At 42.8% G+C, this 18,885-nt stretch overlaps 1 protein-coding gene and 2 long non-coding RNA genes across 9 annotated transcripts in view; 2 read left to right on the top strand and 1 right to left on the bottom strand.

Annotated features, from left to right (window-relative positions):
• The first annotated feature begins 292 nt into the window (after nt 1-292).
• LOC134160531 (uncharacterized) lies at nt 293-5,252 on the top strand. The gene is made up of 2 exons (XR_009963586.1): nt 293-2,435; nt 4,726-5,252. It is a non-coding gene; the product is annotated as an uncharacterized LOC134160531 (long non-coding RNA).
• LOC134160530 (uncharacterized) lies at nt 3,916-6,586 on the bottom strand. Its single transcript, XR_009963585.1, has 3 exons — nt 5,327-6,586; nt 4,591-4,964; nt 3,916-4,532 (listed from the first exon to the last, which is right to left on the bottom strand). It is a non-coding gene; the product is annotated as an uncharacterized LOC134160530 (long non-coding RNA).
• Nucleotides 6,163-18,885, top strand: part of HELZ (helicase with zinc finger) — an 87,777-nt gene continuing 75,054 nt past the window's right edge. For 3 of the 7 annotated variants that reach the window (XM_062612624.1, XM_062612623.1, XM_062612620.1), the window contains exon 1: nt 6,163-6,298. Coding sequence is in view for 2 of the 7 variants with exons in the window: in XM_062612625.1 (XP_062468609.1) it covers nt 6,292-6,298 (7 nt within the window). In the remaining 5 variants the exon portion in view is untranslated. Of the gene's footprint in view, nt 6,299-10,227; nt 10,353-18,885 lie in introns of those variants that run through there. The other 4 variants (XM_062612626.1, XM_062612622.1, XM_062612625.1 and 1 more) reach the window with 3 other exon arrangements.

Below are 18,885 nucleotides of genomic sequence, written 5' to 3'. Positions count from 1 at the left end.
TAGCACAGGTAATTACCATATGAATACATAGGAAACCAGGGAACTTCAGACAGTGATTTTGAGTGAGGAAGGTTTGTGGAGGGACAGGAAAAGATGGAAGCTTCTAAGCAGTGATTTCAATTTGAAATGTCGACACAGTTTAAGGGAAACTTGGGAATGTCTTCTGGGAGGATTGTAACCTTATCAAGCCATACCAATCCAGCTCACTGCATTTAAGTGACAAGAAAAAGCAGCTGAACTATCGGTGAGGGAAGGGAGAAAGCAGACTGTTTCCAGTGCCTAGGATGCATCTAACTTCCTAAACTGTACTATGTTCCCAACTGCATGAGCTGTGCAAAATCATGTCACAACCATGTCCAAGAAGGGGATGTACTGGTCTGTGCAAGGTTAGACTTAGCATGAGCAAAACTGGCTGTTGCTGGGGTGATGAGCACATTAACTTCAGTTTTGATCTTCTCAACTGGAAAATAATCTGGAAGCAGAGGCTAGTGGGATCAGAAAGGGGAGCAGTGGATCATCAGGGGAAGTGAGAATTTGCATCTCCCTGTTCTTATCATAAACCTTTTTCTTCTGTTGCAAGTCTGGACCAGAATCTTCAACCCCAAGTATTTAAGCTTATGGCTCTGACACTTCTGCCAGATGAGAGATACTGGACCTGTTTCCCCAGCCAACTCTCTTTTCCCTTTTTATCCTAGAGTGGAATAGTTCAGTGGTTTCCTGACCCTACTTACTGGGGTTCTTGTGGATCTGAATCTCTCTGGCCTAGCTATATCCCTTTCTGCTGCCTTTGTCTGCATTTAGAGCACAAGCTTGTAGGAGAGCGGAGATGGTTTCTCGCCTCACAAATACCTTTTGCTGTCAGGATTGGGAGGAACTGGGAAACACTCTTACCTTTCAACGGTCCAGGTATCTCCTTAAAATTCAGTTTAGAAGGATTATGAAGATTCACTTTCAGGGCCTGTATTCATACCAAAGATCCACAGTGATGAACCTTTTTGCCTTCTGATCTGAAACAGGTTTTTGTCCTCACAGAGTTCACTTGGTTTGACTTGGATGTCTTGCCTTGACAACATACTGCCCAAGGCAAACTCCCTACCTAACTGTCCTCAAGAGTGAGACAGACCTGGTGTGTACCTAGTACTTGGTGCCAGAAGCAAGAATCCCTTGGGGTTTCCCTCCCCACACATCACAAAGTTAGAAGAGGAGTTTAAAAACAGTGTAGAATGATTAAGCTGTACAGTAAGCCCAAGGGAGTTGAAAAGAATCCAGTAATTTATTTAGCATGGAGTTTGGGGGTTGGGGTTTTTTCATTGGTTTTCTTTTTCTGGCAGACTACTGTTAATGCAAGCAAAAGGAGTGTATCTTTAGTGTGGAAAAGGTTGCCACAATCAGCTTGCTAGGAAAGAAGATGAGCTGTAAACTTCTGGTGCTAGTTCATCTCAAGAATGCAGATGTATGTCAGATACAACTCCTCCAGGAGCAATTTAAAGGTCAAAGGCATGCTGGCTTCTTAAAAAAGCATTGAGACTGAAGATCTTTGATCTTGACAATGTGGGATCAAACCATTGCATTAATCTGAACTTTGTAGTTCCTATCTCCTCAATATACTCCCAATATCCCCTTGTTGCTGTTTGCGTCTCAACACTCTCCTTTTGTGGATCAAAGGAAGAATGAATTAGTTTGAATATTACTTGTTCTAGAAAATGTATGTGTTTAAAAGAGTCCACGTTGGAGAAATGTTATCCTTGGATAATTGCAAAATAAGATTAAAGCTGAGATCATTTGTTCATTAGAGGACTCTGGAGGAATTCCAGGGGAATTTTCATGTTGGAAAATCACAACTTGCTACTCTTCAGCTTAATAATCAGGCATTCATGGTTGCTTGGAAAAACAGTTTGCTTTATTGTTTAGTAAGACTAAGAATTACTGTTGCTATCTAACCTCAGGTCTGGCACTGGCTTGTTTGCAGCAGAGGGTAAGTCACATCACTTCTGTTCATTTCCCATGATTGCTGCTTCTGAAGGAGTTCAAAAACTTATAAACTCCAGTGTGCAAAGACAATAAAAACATTGCTTCTAGTACCGCAATCAGCCTGGAACTTCTGTTGAGAAAGGCCTCCTGTTGTTCTGTTTCTCAGAGGTGAAAACTGCTCGGGATGCCTGCTGGGATGTTAGGCTGCAGGGTCAGGGAGGCAATTCCCTGCTCAATGTGTTCTATTATAAGCTTACTACTTTTACATGTCAATTGTAATGTTTTTTTCTGTATTCTGAAGTTAGCTATCATGAGCGGAGCTGATTGAAAACTGAGTTTTCTGTATTGGAATTCAAGAAACACCAGTTCCCGAAACAGGAGTGAACTTTATCACAGAATGAAAAATTATGTTCTCAATTTCCTGGGAAGGCAGAAGGCTGAGGAGAAAGAAACAAAGCAGCAGTGTAAGTCTGCAGTAATAGTTTTGTTTTGAAAATGTAGAAACTAAGCTCTTGCTGTGATCCCAAGTGCGCAGCTCACGCCTGAGCCAAGACTCTAGGGCTTTTTGGCTACCAGCTCTCCATTAGCCCCGAAGCAAGTGAGGGTTTCAGAGTTCCCAACTCTTCCAGGATCTGTGCCACACCTCGCAGAGCTCTACTCAGATCTGAGCTTCGTGGCAGGGAGCCTAGCAGCCCCAAGTGGCCCCAGGTTTTCAAACTCCCGTTTTTCTGGCAAGGAGCCTACATTCTCCAAGGACCTGGGAATGGCTCCTAGCTTCACAGAATAGGGAGAAGCCCTGTGAACAGGCACTTACAGAATCCCAGCTTAGGGGTAGGGAGACTGGATGTGTTAGTGCCTTCTGTACAGGACTTCCTTGCAGTTTTGGTCACTGGGAGGTGGGGCTTTCTAAATGTTTTTTTTTCAGCAGGAAATTGCAGTTTTCAGATCTGAAAGGTTTTGAAATCCTAAAAAATGTAGAAGTGGGATTGAATTTGGTGTTGCTGCCGTCGCTGGGGTGTGTGTGTATGTGTGTGTTGGTTTTGTTGTTCTGTTTTAATCTTGCCATTATAACGAGTCCCTAGAAATATCATTGTTTGGCTATTGGGGATCTGAGTCCTGTCAAGTCTCATGATGATGAGCAGAGATTAATTGTTTTGTTCCTATCATGCTTCCCCATTATGCCTTGGGCATTTCTTATATTTGCAACATACTGTTGCTTTTCTTCTGCTCCCAGACTCCATGTGATTTGGTCTTGGTCAGAAGCCTAGTGCTGCGAGCTCTTCTTGTCATGAAATCCCATTAGTGAGGACAGCACACGGGGATTCCAGGAATTTAGAAAGCCTGAACAGTTCTGGAAGTGCAGTCAGCACATAACACATGTTTCTGTGTCTAGCCCAGTGCTGAGTGAAGGCCTAGCTTGTCATCTCAGCCTGTAGAGTTGTGAATGATGTGTCTGATTGCAGTTGGAAGCCCAAATCACAGTTTCCACCGGGTAATACAATTCAGTGAGAGAGAAAGAGACATCTCATGGAGTTCCCCCCACAGTAGCAGCTAATATTACAATCTTATTTCCTTAAATTATCCTTTAATACTATATTGAAACATGTCAATAAAAGCCACAAGGAGTCTTTTTCTTCCTATGTGGTGTATGACCCATTGCTAGCGGCATACTCTGCCCTCTGTGATGTTCTAATAGAAGGATCCCTAAAACCAAATTTTCATTGCATTACGGCTCTTTGGTTTTGGGATCTCATCGCTTAGGCCAGTTGCTGTATGATTTGAACTTTAAGCAGAATTTCCAAAGTTAATGAGTGCTTGGAGCCCAAATTTGTTTTGGACCAACATTCTTCCTCTTTCTGTCTGGTACAAAAAGACTATGAAAGAGCTTGAAGCAAACAAAGCAGTTACTCCCATCTTGCAGGCTCAGTAGCAGTACTTGAACAAAGTAGTGCTTGCCAGCCAATCCCAGCTAGAGTGGCTGGCTCTCTAGCCTCTGGCATGTCCACTTGGGGTTTATGCAATACAGTTAACCAGTCTACAAAATAAAGTAAAACCTACTTCATATGGAGGCTAAGAGGTTTAGTTTAAGTAACATCATAAAAAGCAGTGGGTGGAAGGGCAGAGACTCCATAATACTGTGTTTTATACACAGCACTTTTTTGGAGTCGGGGGATTCCCCTGCTGCTGTGGTCTTTCCCCTGCTCCTTTCTGGGCTGTTTCTGCCCTCCTTTGACAGCAGGCTTTGCCTTTCAGTACTTTCAGTCTAGGCTTTTTGACACAACAGAGACAGGCAGCAATGAAAATGGTGTCTGTCATTGAACAAATCCTTCCTTGTATAACTTGGTCACCAGCTACACCATTTTTTCCTAGTGCAGCATAAAGAAATGCTGTCAGAACAAATGGATTTAAAAGTTAATGAGAGCTCACATCAAAAATAAACCCAGCAAATTTGTGCCTCACCCCAAACAGAACTCCAGAGGATGTATGTGTATTTTTAGATACATGCACACATAAAACTCATCCTATTTTCCACTGCTTTAAAAAAGAAAATTAAGGAAAACCTTCATTTCATTTTGTAACAGAAAAATGTCACCAGTAATACAGAAGCTCACTAGGAACCAAACATCCAACCTCCAAAATCACAGAACTAATTCCACTCCAGCAACCTGGACTGAAGGAGACACACAGTTAGTTACATCCTAAACATGGTTTCACCTTTAGCTGATTCACTGTAACTTCCTGGTCCTTGCACAGTGCTCATGGAAGCAGCTCTAGATCATGTTGGATCATGTCCTTTGGGCTCCCACGGACCAGCAGGGAGGCTGATGGCTGCAGAAACGCTTCTGTCCTCCTGCAATGGAGTCTCCTGGGTTGAGACGGGGATCAACCACACTCCCATCCAGCAGGGCCTCAGGCAGGGCAGTGGAACAGTGAACTACACTCCCAACTGTATTTATAAAGTCGAATTAGAAGTGGACTGATTTAAGTCTGCGCTGCAAATGCAAAGGATTTCTTTACATTTATTTCCTTCTGCATTTACATTTTTTTTTTGCAAGGAGCTCTCTATAAATGCATTACTGATGAATATTGAAAATAATCTCGGGCACAAGTATCTTCTTGCAGTGGCAGTGCATCAGAGGTTTGGCTGGTGGTTATTCTTCAAAGAGCTGGGAGGCGTAACATGTAAATTTAAATATAAATGTATTTAGGAAAATCCAATACTAAAATGATCTGGATCTTATAATTATTTTAATTAAAGTAGAAGGAAAAGTGTTTTTAAAGACATCGCAATCCTGGTCTGTTGATAACCTTTATTAAGAGCCTGAAGTAGGCCGTTTCCCCCCAGATTCCTCACCCGCTTTGCCCTGAAGCGCGATGGCCTCTGCAGAGCGAGAGGCACCATCCCCAACAGCCTTGCCTTGGAGAAGCCAGTCTGCACAACCGTGTAGGTACGAACAATCGATTGCCAAACCCCTGGAGCGCACAGCTAACAGGGAAGATTACCCTGTGAAAATACAACTGTTATGCAAAGCAGTTTCTGGAACTCCTGCGCAGCCAGACCCACGTTACCATCAGTCCTTGGGCAGGAGCAGGTGGGTCTGCAGAACACCATGTACAACAGGCACTGCTCCATCGCCTGGCTGCAGCCTCCGCCTGTGGGCCCGGGGGGCTGCGAGTGTCTGTAAGGGCAGACACTAAGCAACCAACCAACTACCAACCAATCAATCAACCAAAACCCCGAAGACAAACTACGCCCAAACCCATCAGAACAGTACAAAACCCGCTACAAACACGCGTTTCAGCACAGCGGGACCCTGTCTCACAGCTTACCGGCGGGACTCTACGCGTGTGCGCAGCTCTGCCCCGCGCTGAGGGGCTGCTGCGTGCGTGCAGAGGCAGCGACGCGATTCCCAAGGAAGGGGAGGGGGCGAGGAAAATAAAGAGAAAGAAAACAACGAATAAAAAACCCACCCCGGTGTTGCCGGTTCCCAGCCCCCGCGGCGCGGCACGGGCTCCTCACGCCGCTGCCTGAGGGGAAGCCCCGTGGGCCGGGGTCCGCGGCTGCCCTCCTCCAGCCGCCGCCTGCCCCATCGTGCCGCGAACAGAGCCCCGGGTCCGGGTCCTGCCCCCGGTCCCGGTTCCGACCCCGGCTGTGTCCCCGGTCCCGGTCGCAGCGCCGAGCCCCGCCGCTCTCCGCCTTGCCCCGCTGGCCGCCGGGCCGGGCCGGGCCGGGCCAGGCCGGGCGCAGGGCGGGGGAGGGCTTTCCCACAATGCTTTGTGGGGACGTTGACAAGTGGATCCAAGATGGCGTAGAAAGTAATGACAGGTAAGTCAGGACTTCCCCGTTCACCCCCCGCGGGGGCCGAGACCGGCCGGGCTCGGCTGGCGGGGGGCTCCGGGGAGGCCTCAGGGGACCTTCGGTGACCCGCAGCTCGACCGAGCGGCCGAGCGAGGAGTGCCGGCCGGGCCGGGGGCTGAGCGGTGCCGGCTGGAGAGGGCCCTGTGTCTGCGGAGGGGCCTGCAGCGGCAGCCGCTCCGGGGCTGTTTACGGGCGGGCTCTACCGGAGCGCCGGGGGCTGCCGCGCTCTGCCGTGGGCCCGCGGCTGCCGGCGGGCGGGTCGGCGCGGCCCTAAGCCCGGTGCGGCGGGGGCAGGCGGAGGGGCCGGTGTGGAGAGCGGGGGATGCCTCTCAGAAGCCCGGCTTGCCCGGGCTCCGGGGGTGCTCCGTCAGGGAGGAGGGTGGCGGGAGGCAGGGGGTGGGAGTCAGCTTTGTTTTTGTGCCGGGCGGGGCGGGAGGGAACGGCTGGCGACAGCCAGGAAATCACAACCATAAAATACGAGTAGGGAAACGTTTTTAGGTAGGGTTTGTTGAAGGATGGAAAAAAAACAAATTGAGAGAATTTAACAGCTGCTGTAAAATCAACCCTCGGAGCGACTGAAGGCTTGGCAGAGGAGCTTTCATTTTTGTTTTCTGCAGGAGGCTTTGTCAGGGCCGACTGGCTACAAGTTGGGAGGTCTAACACAGAGCCCGAGAGCACCTTCCACATGATGCAACTGTCCTGAAACTGAAAATAGGGGAGTTCCCACTGCAGGTTGCCATACAGCCCTCCCAACAGGGCCTGTATACATGTATATATAGGGCAAATCTGCAAGTAGGGAAAGGATATATGTTACTCCTCCTAGGGTGGGTCATGTCCTTTTATATCAGTTTCCGAATGAGTGAAGTTGTTTGGCTTCAGTACATTGTTGGTCAAACTGTTGTTTGATTATAGTAACGTGATTAAACACATCATTGATGGAAATGAAGAGCTGACTGCAGGGAGGCAGTTGCAAGGTTGCTTTCCAGCGAATGACAAAACGAGTGAGAGGTGACAAGGCAACCAGATTTTTGCATTATCGGAGATACAGCGAGCTTGAGATGGAGTTTTAAAGTAACAGAGTATATTTCACTTTTCGTTGAAGAAATAAAGGAATTCAGTTGTAAGACACACAAATCTCCTGAGAATGAATATCCCCATTGACAAATTGAGTGCTTCATGGATTGTTTTGTTGGGATGGTTTGAATTGTTGGGGTCTTCTAATGTTGTTGTTCTTAATAAATAATATAATTGAAACAAGGGGAAGGATAGCATAGTTCCCTCCCCCTTTATTTATATTTTAAAAAGACATAATCCTTTGTAGAGATGAAAAAACCTCTGAGTTAAAAGAAGTGGTACTGGGTAAGTGCGCATTATTTTCCAAGACTGATCGGTAGAACAGACAGGTTTTAAAACAATGTGTTTTAAACTCAGTTGTTTCAGCACGTTTGGGTTATAGCAGCTTGTGAATGAAACCGCCGGTGGGTTTGTTATTTTTATGGGGCAAAGCTTGTTTGATGGGGACAGTCTGGGGACATCGGGCAGCTCGCTGGTCCTGTGCAGCCAGGAGCTGATTTTGAACATGCAGTTGAAACTGAGATGAGGGGGATGTGTACAAGTGACCGTCACATTTCCCCCACTCCTCGGGATACAAACTGAGGGGTTCACTCTTAGATGAATCAGACTTTGGTTGGCTTAGCTTTGACAGCGCAGAAATTGTGAGTGGTGAAAGCTGAGTTATGCTGGTTTTTGTGTTGAACTTTAATTAGCAGAACAATTTTTCTTTATTGGTAAGTGAAGGACCATTTTCTGTGTTATTGCTGATAGAATTGAGTTCTCTTTGCAATTTGTTATGAAAGCGGAACTTACTTTCTTTAATTTTTCCTAGCTGAAGTCACATTTCTATTATCACTCCTCATCTCTGTGAGTTCTTTTTAAGTTATGAAATGTACTGTGTGTGTATTTCCCCTCCTTTAGTTCACACACGCTGTGCCTTTTTGAGTGAGCCAGATGAATTTGTCAATGAAAGGGGCTTATTGAAGTGATAGCTCTAGGACTTGAAAGGTTGTCATAGCTGGTTATGTTGGGGGATTTTTGGTTTTGTTTTATCTGGGGAGAAGGAGGTGTGGGCTTTTTTTGCCTCTCCTCAGCAGACTAAAAATTAAGGAAAGATGTGGAAGGAAGCAATATCTTAATCTGTAATCGGTCCCAGTTCTGCTTGATCTGTCATGGAGGAGCCTTTCCCTTTGTGAAATCTCACTGGTTTCAGAGAAGTGGTTCCTGAGCTTTGGGCTCTGTATGAGTAGATCTGGTTGCAGGAGAAGGGCTGCAGTGTGGAGAGAACTTCTCATTGAAGGCTCTATTCACAGAGAAATTCCCATCTCAACAAACACAAGTGGCAGTGTGTAGAAACTTTGAAGAGGTGATATTTCCACCTGGGTAGGATTCAGGCCTAGTGCTTGAGCGATCCGGACAGCCTGATGCAAATCACTTCACCTGTTTATGCTTTCTTTTGAAGGAATTTAAAATAGGAATAGTGAATCTTACCAACCTGTCAGGAGTCTTGACGCCTGTGGATGAAAGAGGCTGTGTAGCAGCCAGGCAATATTACTAGTAATGTTTTCCAACTTTGTTAATTTAGTATTGTGATGAAATATTTTCTCCATTGTCGGCAATTATTTTTCTTACTAAAATCCCCTTTGCAATTATAGCTGGGTATTCTCTCAGTGTGGTGGTTCTTTTCTTTTTCTTCGTTGTTTACTACCACCTTACATTTGCTCCTGCACTTTATTCTAGGTGTTTTCATTTTAGCAATGACAGAAGCAATTGCTGGAGCAATTCAGATTATTAGTTCAAAGCCCTTGAATCTTTCACCTCACTGACGTTCCCTCCTGAGGTCAGTGGTATCCAATAGGTCTGGTAACAGGAGTGAAATTTAAATTAGGAAAGTGTTTTGTAGTAATTTAAATCCTGTCCCCCGTGCACAGCCTGAATAACCAGGGAAAGCTGTGGGAACTGGCAGGGAGGACAAGAGGGAAGGATGGTGTCATTCTGCTCTAGCTTAGAGATGGAGTAGGTGGACAGCTGGCGTTCCCCCTGCCTGTGGGATCAGTAGGCCAAGAGTCCTTGTGAATGCGAATCCCATCCCTGTGTTTTTCCTGGCATTGTTAAAGGCTTCTTCCTGGAAGCAGATCCCTCGTATTCGTCTTGGTTCAAGGGTGCTGGTGGCTTATCCTCAGGGAGAAACCAGCAAATTTTGTGTTCCCCATCTTCCCTCCTGCTTGTGTGTTGTAGCTGTTTAATAATTTCTCACTGCTTTTCTTGAGATGCTAAGGCAAGACCCTATGTGGTGTTTTTCCCCTTTAAATAAAAGTCTGATGGGTTAGATAATCAGAACAAAGAAGGCCTTCCTTTTTCTGATCTTGTTTGGCTTAATATTTCTTCTGTGGCCTTCGGCAGCAGTCAGCACTTGCATTTATGTATATCAATGACATATTTAGAGACATCGTGCTCTATATGTTTGATTTCTTACTCCCTTTGGTAGACTTCTGTGATGGTCACTCTTGTTTCAGCAAGGAAGAAAAGAGAATATTGATAAAGAGAGTTTGTACAAAAGTTTGAACTGAGCATTAAGGAGTAAAAGCCCTGAAGGAATGCTTGGTCTGGAGATTTTGACTGTGAAAGTAACACTTGTTTTCTCCTGGTATTTATTTGGGGGTGGGGAGGAGAGGAAGAAAATAAACTTTATAGATAGTGAAATGAGGAGTCTGCAAGGTCAGATCCCTCCACCGAAACAGCCCAGCTTCTGATGATTTTATGATGGTGGTATTGATATGTAACTCAAGTTCCTTATTCAAAGCGAGTCTTGCTTACTGAGCTTTCATCTTCTCTTCACACAGATGTTTACAACATGAGGCTGCAACCAGAAGCAGTCACTCATGTCTGAGAAAAACAGAAAAGTGAATATTACTGTAGGAAAAGAAGTGATTAGGAATTTAAGCAGGGAGATTGTAATTACCCATGGGTGAGAATTTGTTTCTCTGTTGCATTTCTATCGCACTGCTAGATGAAGTTAAGGGGTACTTAATGTGGCTATAACATAATATCCAAATATTTCTCCACAATTTTCTATGCAAATTCATTGTCATAAATTTAATAGAAGTGCACTGGTTATTTACACAGTCTTTTCTCAGAGTCCTTCAAATTATCAAATTACATTCTTATTACAGGAAAGCCAGATAAGAAATCATAGATTTCAGTCTTTTTCCTTCTTAAACGTAATTTTACTACACTGAAGGGTTCCATTTTATGATATAAAAAGTTTGAGTGGTTACTATGGCCCCAACCTGCTTCTGAATGAATGCAAGCTATCAGATTTTCTAAGTGGCACGGAGTCTTTGTCAGCTGTTAGGAGACTTGTACTTGAGCAAGAAGGTAATTGAGAATTAACAACACTGAACTGTGCTGCTTTTCCAAGAAGCAGTAGATACACAGTGCTGCTGAGTTGGTAGCAAGAGTTTTTGTAAGTGATTTTATGTGAAGAGATGTTTTGGAGATGTTACTGTAAACTGTTGTGCGATTTGTTTCTGTTAGGAAGTACCACTTGCATGAAGAATGATGTGTCTGAGGTGGATGTTTTAAATCTTTGGTGTATATGTGGTTTGGGGAAATAAATTTCATGATGTTCTCTGTAAGCAGTAGGAAGGCTGATGATTCTCAGGGCTGTAATGACTAAACATCGGAAGAAAAAGAATAGTAGACATGTTTGGTATGAAGTTTGAATTTTGAAGTGGCAGGAAGTGAAGGACAGAAATGTCAGCAGTGTGTGCATTCATCTGAGCTGGTTTTATGGTAGATAGGGTAAGTGTTATTTAGAAATGATCTCTCAGTCTGTGAATTTCACAGGGTTGGGGTTGTTTTCTCATGGTTCTGTATATCAAAACTACAGTGTTCATCAAAACACTAAAATTAACACAGCTTAAATATGCAGAGGAGATCTTACAGAGCCCTTCAGACCCCATGGCAAGAGGGAAATAGGTAGCGCCACACAAGCTGCTTCTGAGAATCTTGCTTATTGGCTAATGTGGCACGAGAGTTTAATTTGTTGGGAAATATTTAGTGGTTCAGTAAACCAAGAAAGTAGCAAATCTTTGTGGACATAATAAATGGAGAATGCCACAAATGAAAAGCATAGTGGTTTTGGCGGCATATAAAATTATTCTTCTTGTTTATATATCTTCTCACTTAATATAAGATAATCTGTATTTTTGTGAGTGAGGTTTGCGTTTTATCCTGGGATAATTTTGAGGGGTTGGGGACAGGCACTGTGCTTCTGTTCCCAAGCAATGTTCCGTCACTGCTCTGAACTCAGCTCCCTATCAGCAGGATGGGATTCCCGAATGCTGTGGACCAGCCATGGTAGCTGCCTTGTATCTGCTCCTCTGTCACTGTGGGAGCTAGAATTTGTTGTGCTTTTCTCACTGTCTGCACAGTGAGGTCGTTGGGAGAAGTGGGTTTTTAAGCATCCTTCTGAATCTGCACTAAGCTGTAGCTGAGTGCTGTAGGTATTTTATTGAAGTGATGCTTTTGATGATAGCTGTTTGTGCTAATGGTTTTGAGGTAACCGTACACTGGCTGTGTCTTAAAACAGTCACTTTTGGAATGGTGTAGGACATTTGTTGTTTGAACTGACTGATCTTGCTTGGCTGTAGTGTTGTTTCTGTTTGTTTGGCTAGGCTAGACACTGCTTTTCTTCCTCCGAAGTTCTGTCAGAATGATGCCATTAACCACACTAGGGTTGTTACTCATTCCTGCTGATGTCTGCTCTTTGAGTGGGGCTGGAAATACGTGACTGAATCTCTAATGTTCATTTCAAAAGGAATGAGTAGGGTGAACGCCACTGGGAAACTTGTGCTTTGGATACAAGTTATGGTGTTCCCCATAGGGTTTGCTGTGTGAGAAGAACTTGGGAATCCATGTTCTATTCTCAGGAGAGGTGTAAAAATTGAGCCTGTTGATAGTATCACATTCATGCGTTTGAGGAGAGGAAACAGGGATGTTATAAAAGCATTATCCAGATGCAGAAGGGTTAATGTTAAAATACAGAGTTAGAAGACAACTCCCCAAACCAAGCTTAGCTTTATTATGCTGAGCTGTTTGAAGCACAGTCATGTAAAAATGAATTTCAGAGGTTATTTACAATACAGATAGCAATTTTTAGTGGTGGAGGTTAGTTATTGCTTTGAACTTTCAAAACAGCGCACAAAAATATCATGCACAGTTACATAATAGGCATGGTTTTGGGAAAGATGTGTTTGGAGTATCTGTGGGTGGCATGATTGTGTTATTAAATCTGTTATGGTAGGACCCTTTTGTGCTAAGCACTGTATAAATGCGTAACAAAAAACTCAGTCACACTATTATTCACTACTATAATAAATTTAAGTTCATTATAATGCTGCAGTGAAGACTGAGATATTGAAAGAAAATTTTCCTGGTTTTGCAGCTTTCTGCCTTATTTCTGTGCTGTTTGTGAACTGCGCACTGTAAACTGTGTGATATAACTGATACTGAGTGTGAAAATTTTTACTTTCTTTTGCCTCTTGAATAGATTGAAAGTGAGATTCAGATTTTTGCATCTCAAAAAATGAATTTAGGGCTTCCCCCCCCCCCCCATTTCTCAAACTGTGATCCATACGTGGAGCATTTGCACTAGTGGCAAGCTGTGTTCTTCCGGTTGATTCTCTGGCTGTAGGTGTATGTTGCTTTGCAGTACTGGGCTAAGTCAAGAGTGGATTAAGTTCTTGTATGAAAGTGGAGTTTGGCATGTGAGGAAGGACTCTTTCATCATCACTACAATAGCCCTGTTGAGAAGAGAAAGCGTAGATTGAATCACTGTGCTTTGGAGGTGCTTAGCTGGTGGAGGAAGAAGAGTTTGCATGGGGTTTTCCAAAAGGGGGTATGGTGTTAGAGGGAGCAGCAAATTGAACACAAGACTGGAAGTAAGGGACTGCTAGTTTTGATTCTCTGTGGCTAGTTAAATTGATGAACTTTAGGAAATGAAATGTGGTCAAGTGCTCTCTGTATGAATGGCAAGTTCAGAGAGTGTTGTGGAAAACTTTATGACATGGTTTTCCCTTTAAACATCTGAAATACGTTTGTAAATATCCTGATGTGTTTTGCATTGAAATGACGCTTGGGAATCTTCTTTGATTCCCCTTTGTATTCCTTGGGAACACAGTTTTGTACTTGGCATTTTGAAAATGAGGTGACAGATGTTGTGTCACATATACACAGATGTACCTATATATCATACAGCAGGCACTTCTCAAAAGGGACTTTTGGCATTATCTTATGACTCAGCGGAGAGGAATATTGGTAATTGCTTGACTGTGGAAGTCCTTAAGATTAATGATGTTCGCCTTTTTTTGGTCAAAATTACTGCTAGACATTATAAGGTGAAACGTGCAGAGACACTCAGGAGCAAGGCCGTATTCTGTTAGTCAAGTGCTTAAAAGAGAGGTTCGGCCACAAGCAGGTTATAGTTTGAAGAGTTGTGGATTGGTGATGTTTAAAACAGCTCTTAGGATGTGAACACTATATTCTTGAGTTTGAGACTTGCAGGTTGGTGCTGCTCCATGGAGAGCTGCTGGTCGTGCAGTGCTGATTTTTTCCCTTTGTTTTTCTCTGGCAAATTTCATTAAGAGCAGCAAAGATTAAATTACTTTTCTAATGCATTTTTTGAAACATAAGTAATTGGTGATGTTGTTATGGGGATAAAATGGTAACCATGGGACAATATTTCGATTAAAATGCCCTCATCTTGGTTAAGTGTGGGAAACTTTACTCTCAAAAAGCAGTAAGAATGTGCAGGTAGATGGGATACAGACTGCTGCTTTTAACCGGTTATTATGAAAGACTGTTTACGTGGAGATTTTCTATGAAGGAGCCAAAAGAACTTTAGGTGGGGCAGAAGCACCACCTATTATTATGTTACCTGATGCTTACTATGACATGCTCCTCATTTCAGTCGGTTACTGCTTGCCAAATGTTAATTATTTGGGTTGAAATTTCCCATGGTAGGTGTCTATCACAGGCTGACTTTTTGGGTGCTGTGGAGGGGAGATAAGGGTTTTGCCTACATGATCCAGTCTTTTTAAAAACAGGGCAAAAAATGTGTTCTTATGTTCACAGTAAAACTGGGGGAAAAAAAAATCTACTGACCTGTAGAGCTGCTTTGTACAATGTTGAGATTGAGCTGTAGTGAGATGTTTCTGCCAAGGATATACTTGTTATCAACCCTGTGAAAATCTGCTCAGTGTCGGTCAAATTAGCATTTAGTACAAGTCTAAAAGATAATTAATCCCTGCAGTGAATATACTTCAGCTCGTGTTATGGGATTTCTGTACAGTTTACAGGCTAGGGCTTCCACACTCCTCCCTAGTATGGTTTTGGACAAAAATGAGAACACAGAGAATTCCCCTCCTGTACTGCTGACACCCAGTTCCTCTTTCCTACCAGCTCTACCTTCATTTAGCACAGAGGAAGCAGCGGCTGGATTTAAACAGAAGGTGCAAGATGGAGATTTTCACAGAATATGCAGAGTGAATGTGGAGATGGGGGTGACTGAACAAAGAGACTGAAAAACACTGGTGTTAGAAGGGAGGCTACACTGTCTGGCTACATACAATTTATTTTATAATGCTAATGGAGTTGTTTGTTGGAATACATTTTCACTATTTGCATAAATTAGAAAGTGTTTCAGAAATGGCATAGGGAATAACAAATAAAAGGCAAATCATACTTAAGCCCCGTCTTTGCTACAGTTCATTTTCTGTATTTCTAATGAACGTTCTCATGTTGTGATGTAGAGAAATGCTGAGTACTCATAAGTCACTCTACAGACTCTGGGTGTTTGCCTTTGATCATATAAAGGGTTGTATAGTACAGGGCAGAGCATAATGGGGAAAAATCACTTTCAGTTGTCTTAATCTGAATCTTAAGAAGCGTATGTGTTGTAATGTCTTAATTCTTCTTAAATGGGAATAATGTCAGAAGGATAAAGGTATTTTATTAATACTTGTAAAGTGCTCAGTCACAGTATTTGTAAGCATTATTGGAAAATTAATGAAAACATTAAAATGCAGTCTTGAGAACCAGATCTGAGTAGCATGCAGTAAATAAGGCCTTAGGCCCTGTGCTAAGTATTTAACTCGATGTCCATTAAGCAGGCAGCCTCTGTTCTGCCTGCTCATTCCGCCAGGTAGCCTTGGAATGTGACTAATAACAGTGAAAGGCAATATCATAATGCAGGCACACAGAGGGACCAACATAAGCTTGCACAGATACTTTTGTCATTACACAGCCCTTGAGGATTGACCTTTGCAATCTAGTATTTATACTCTAATTGTAATGAATGCAATATGTATATGTATTTGCTTTGTGTAGCTCTGAATCTTTAATTGGTCAGTAATGGATGGTTTTCAGACAAAGGGAGTACACACTGCATTGATGATGTGCTTTGACTTACCATCTATTTTGCTTAGTTTCATCAAGATAGGCCATGTTTTCAGACAGTGGTATGAAGAAGGGCCATCCTAAAGGCAGGTGATGAAGATATTTAGGATACTTACATGGTGCGTGTAGTGGTTACAAGTGCTGAGGTCATGAGTTCTTTCCAGACTTTGAGCCAAAGATGGCCGCTTTGTCCGTGTGTAAATGTTGCTGCCACTGGCTGTATAGATTGTCCTTTCTGCTGCTATTTCCAAAATGAAAATGAGATAAGTAAAGGTAATATAGTGTCAGTAATCATTTAATGAAGTGTCTGTACTGCAGCCGTAACTGGCATGCAATCAAATCTGACTCGTTACTGTGATGTATATTAAGTGGTGTAAAGAACACAGAGGATCCAGATGTGGAAGACATTTGCTCTTAATCTCAATTGCGGATATATTTTTTACTGTTGTTATGTGAATAGTAATAAACCACCCACAGGCACTTGTTCCTTTTTTGGTAAATGTGGATGTGTTTGTTCCATTAAGTTTACTGGATCAGACTCAAGGCTCTATTTATGTGGCCAGAGATCACTTGTCCCCTTAATTTATGGTGCTCTCTTTGATTTTTCAGTGAGGAAGGATAATCTAAGTATTTCATGGTAGGGGGGCCTCATGAACCTCTTAATTCCTTTTTCTCCCTTTCCAAAATCAAGCATATCCTTGAGCCCATGTATCAGAAGTTCTTGCTGCTGTTATGCTATATAATAAAACCTCGAAATGAGCTTTCCTCATTCTGTATGCTCCATTTGAGATTTAACATCATTTTTGGAATTTCAAGTAGGGTCATTTTGCCTGGAGTTGTACAACATTAACCAGAGTAATTCAGTTATTTCAGAAAACTGATTAGATTGTCCTCTCTCAAGGGTGGAGACTTTTGTATTTGTTCTGTAAGGTGTGCAGTATGTTTCTGAGCACTGTGTATAACTAATATTACTGACTTCAGCCAGAATTGCAATAAATAAGTGTGTAGTTTCTATGCCATGATATTTTTCTTAAAATAAAAGGCAAAAGCACCTTTTATGCCTTTTTTTTTTTTTTTTTTTCTGCACCCTGTGGATGAAAGATGCTCCATCCTTATCCTCTGTTCTGTTAAGTCTTTCACATTGGTATAGTGCACTATCATTATCTACTCTTACTTTATTAAATGGTTTCTGAGGGTGGGATTATTTGTGATGTGTATGTCATGACACTAGGAAAGTGCATTTTCTTCTGTGTGTATGTGTAAGTGGCTTCTGTATTTTGTGCAGCTGTATTTTATTCCTTCCTGGAGGCTTGAGTAAAATGCTTTTTTGTCTTAAGGCAAAGATAAGTGTATTTTATTGTTATAGGTAAGGGAAATAAATGGATAGTTAATTTTATATTACTAATCTAAGGGTTACTTGCATGGTATTTTGGAGTACTACAAAACCAATGCCTTAACACCTGGAGGTGCAAGCATGCTTTAACATGGGATCACTAGAGGTGCCAGTGCAACTGTATAATATGATTTAACAGTAGGTAGATGTATTATTTCCTGTTGTAGTGTGTGGTCTGACAAATGCAGTTTGGTTGCAGAGTCTAAATAGTTGAATTCCAGTGACCCATCATTTTTAACTCTAACATTGGCATGTTCACAGTAGCTAACATTTTTATCGTGTACTGTATGAAATGTGTTGTAATTCATCCAGATTATTAAACAAACCCAGATTTTTCTGTACCTGTGTAAATTTAAGTGTCTTGTCAGCCTTTTCCTGATGATTTTAAGTGAGAGGGAGCTGGAAGACTCATCAGTCACAGGGATTTGTGTCTGTGCCAACTTTCTGACTTCCCAAATATTACTTTTCAGCATGATGAAACAACAAATTTTTGAGGCCTTCGTGTGTGAATTAAGCTGTGAGGTGTGTACTGCTAGTGTCTGTAGCCAAAAAAGGTTGGAAACTCAGCTTTAGTGAAACCTGGAAACTACTACATGGATTATTGAGCAGTTAATGAATGCAGCTTATGTCTTTTATCGTTAATGGGCACAATAAGTAAGAATTTTCTTTTACTGGTGAATGATACCAGGGTACAGCGCTCGCTCTGTTGGCAGCATATGGCAGTAATTGATGGGGTAATGGATGTCTTGGTACCAACAAGAGGCTGAATTACAATTTACCCTTTCCTTGGTGGGCTTAAGTCTGGATCTGTTGCCTGTCTTCTTACGTGTTTCATAAAACTTGCAGCATCTTTGAGATCCTTTAGCCTTCAGTGCAATTCAGTTCCAGTTGACTTCAAAAGTTACTAAGGAAGGACAGAGCAATCAGCCTCAAAAATCTCTTTTTTGCCTCTTACAAGGAATTTCTGGGAAGGTATGATGAACCAGCTGTCTCTGCTTGATGTATTACCTGAATTTCTTATGTGTGTAAAACTTCTGTCCAGTTGGGTGGCCAGCCCTTCCCGTTTGTGAGAAGGGCTGAGAAATCACAGAGGGTTAGGAAACACGGTGTGGTCACTGCACGTGTTTCCTTAGAGAGGGACAGAATGAGTTGAATTCCTGCCCTGCTTTCTCTGAGCCTGTGCCAGCTTGACCGCACTAGGCAAAGGAAGGGCAAACCCTTCTCCTCCTCTCCTTTCCTGCAATACAGTGTGCTGTTAACAGGAGGACACAGCTGAATAGCTTTGGCAAGGAGTATTTGGGTGCTTATTTCTCACAGCAGAACTGTTTGAAGGGTTATGGAGTGTAATGGGAGGCAGCTGGAGAGGCTCTTCCCCTGCATGTTCCCCATGGCAGTAGGTCTCATTCATTTGCTTCAGTTGGTGAATCCCAGGATGTGGCTCTTGAAGTGTATTCAATTGAGAGTAAATTCCTACCAGTCTCACTGTAGGACTGCAAGTTGAACATCATTGCTTTAGCATAAATCTTTATAAGAGATGTTAATGTCTGGTTAAAATATGCAAATATTTACTGACTTGTCTACTGTTTGTCAGCTTGGCATGCAAGACCTTGGATCTGATCCTTCTGTCTTGGCAGACATTGGGAATTTT

Source organism: Pezoporus occidentalis, unplaced genomic scaffold (genome assembly GCF_034315485.1).
Source record: "Pezoporus occidentalis ecotype Australia unplaced genomic scaffold, CSIRO_AGI_Poc_V1 ctg160, whole genome shotgun sequence".
Classification (NCBI taxonomy): domain Eukaryota; kingdom Metazoa; phylum Chordata; class Aves; order Psittaciformes; family Psittacidae; genus Pezoporus; species Pezoporus occidentalis.
Note: the sequence above shows the minus strand (reverse complement) of the source record. Positions and strands in the feature narration are given on the sequence as shown.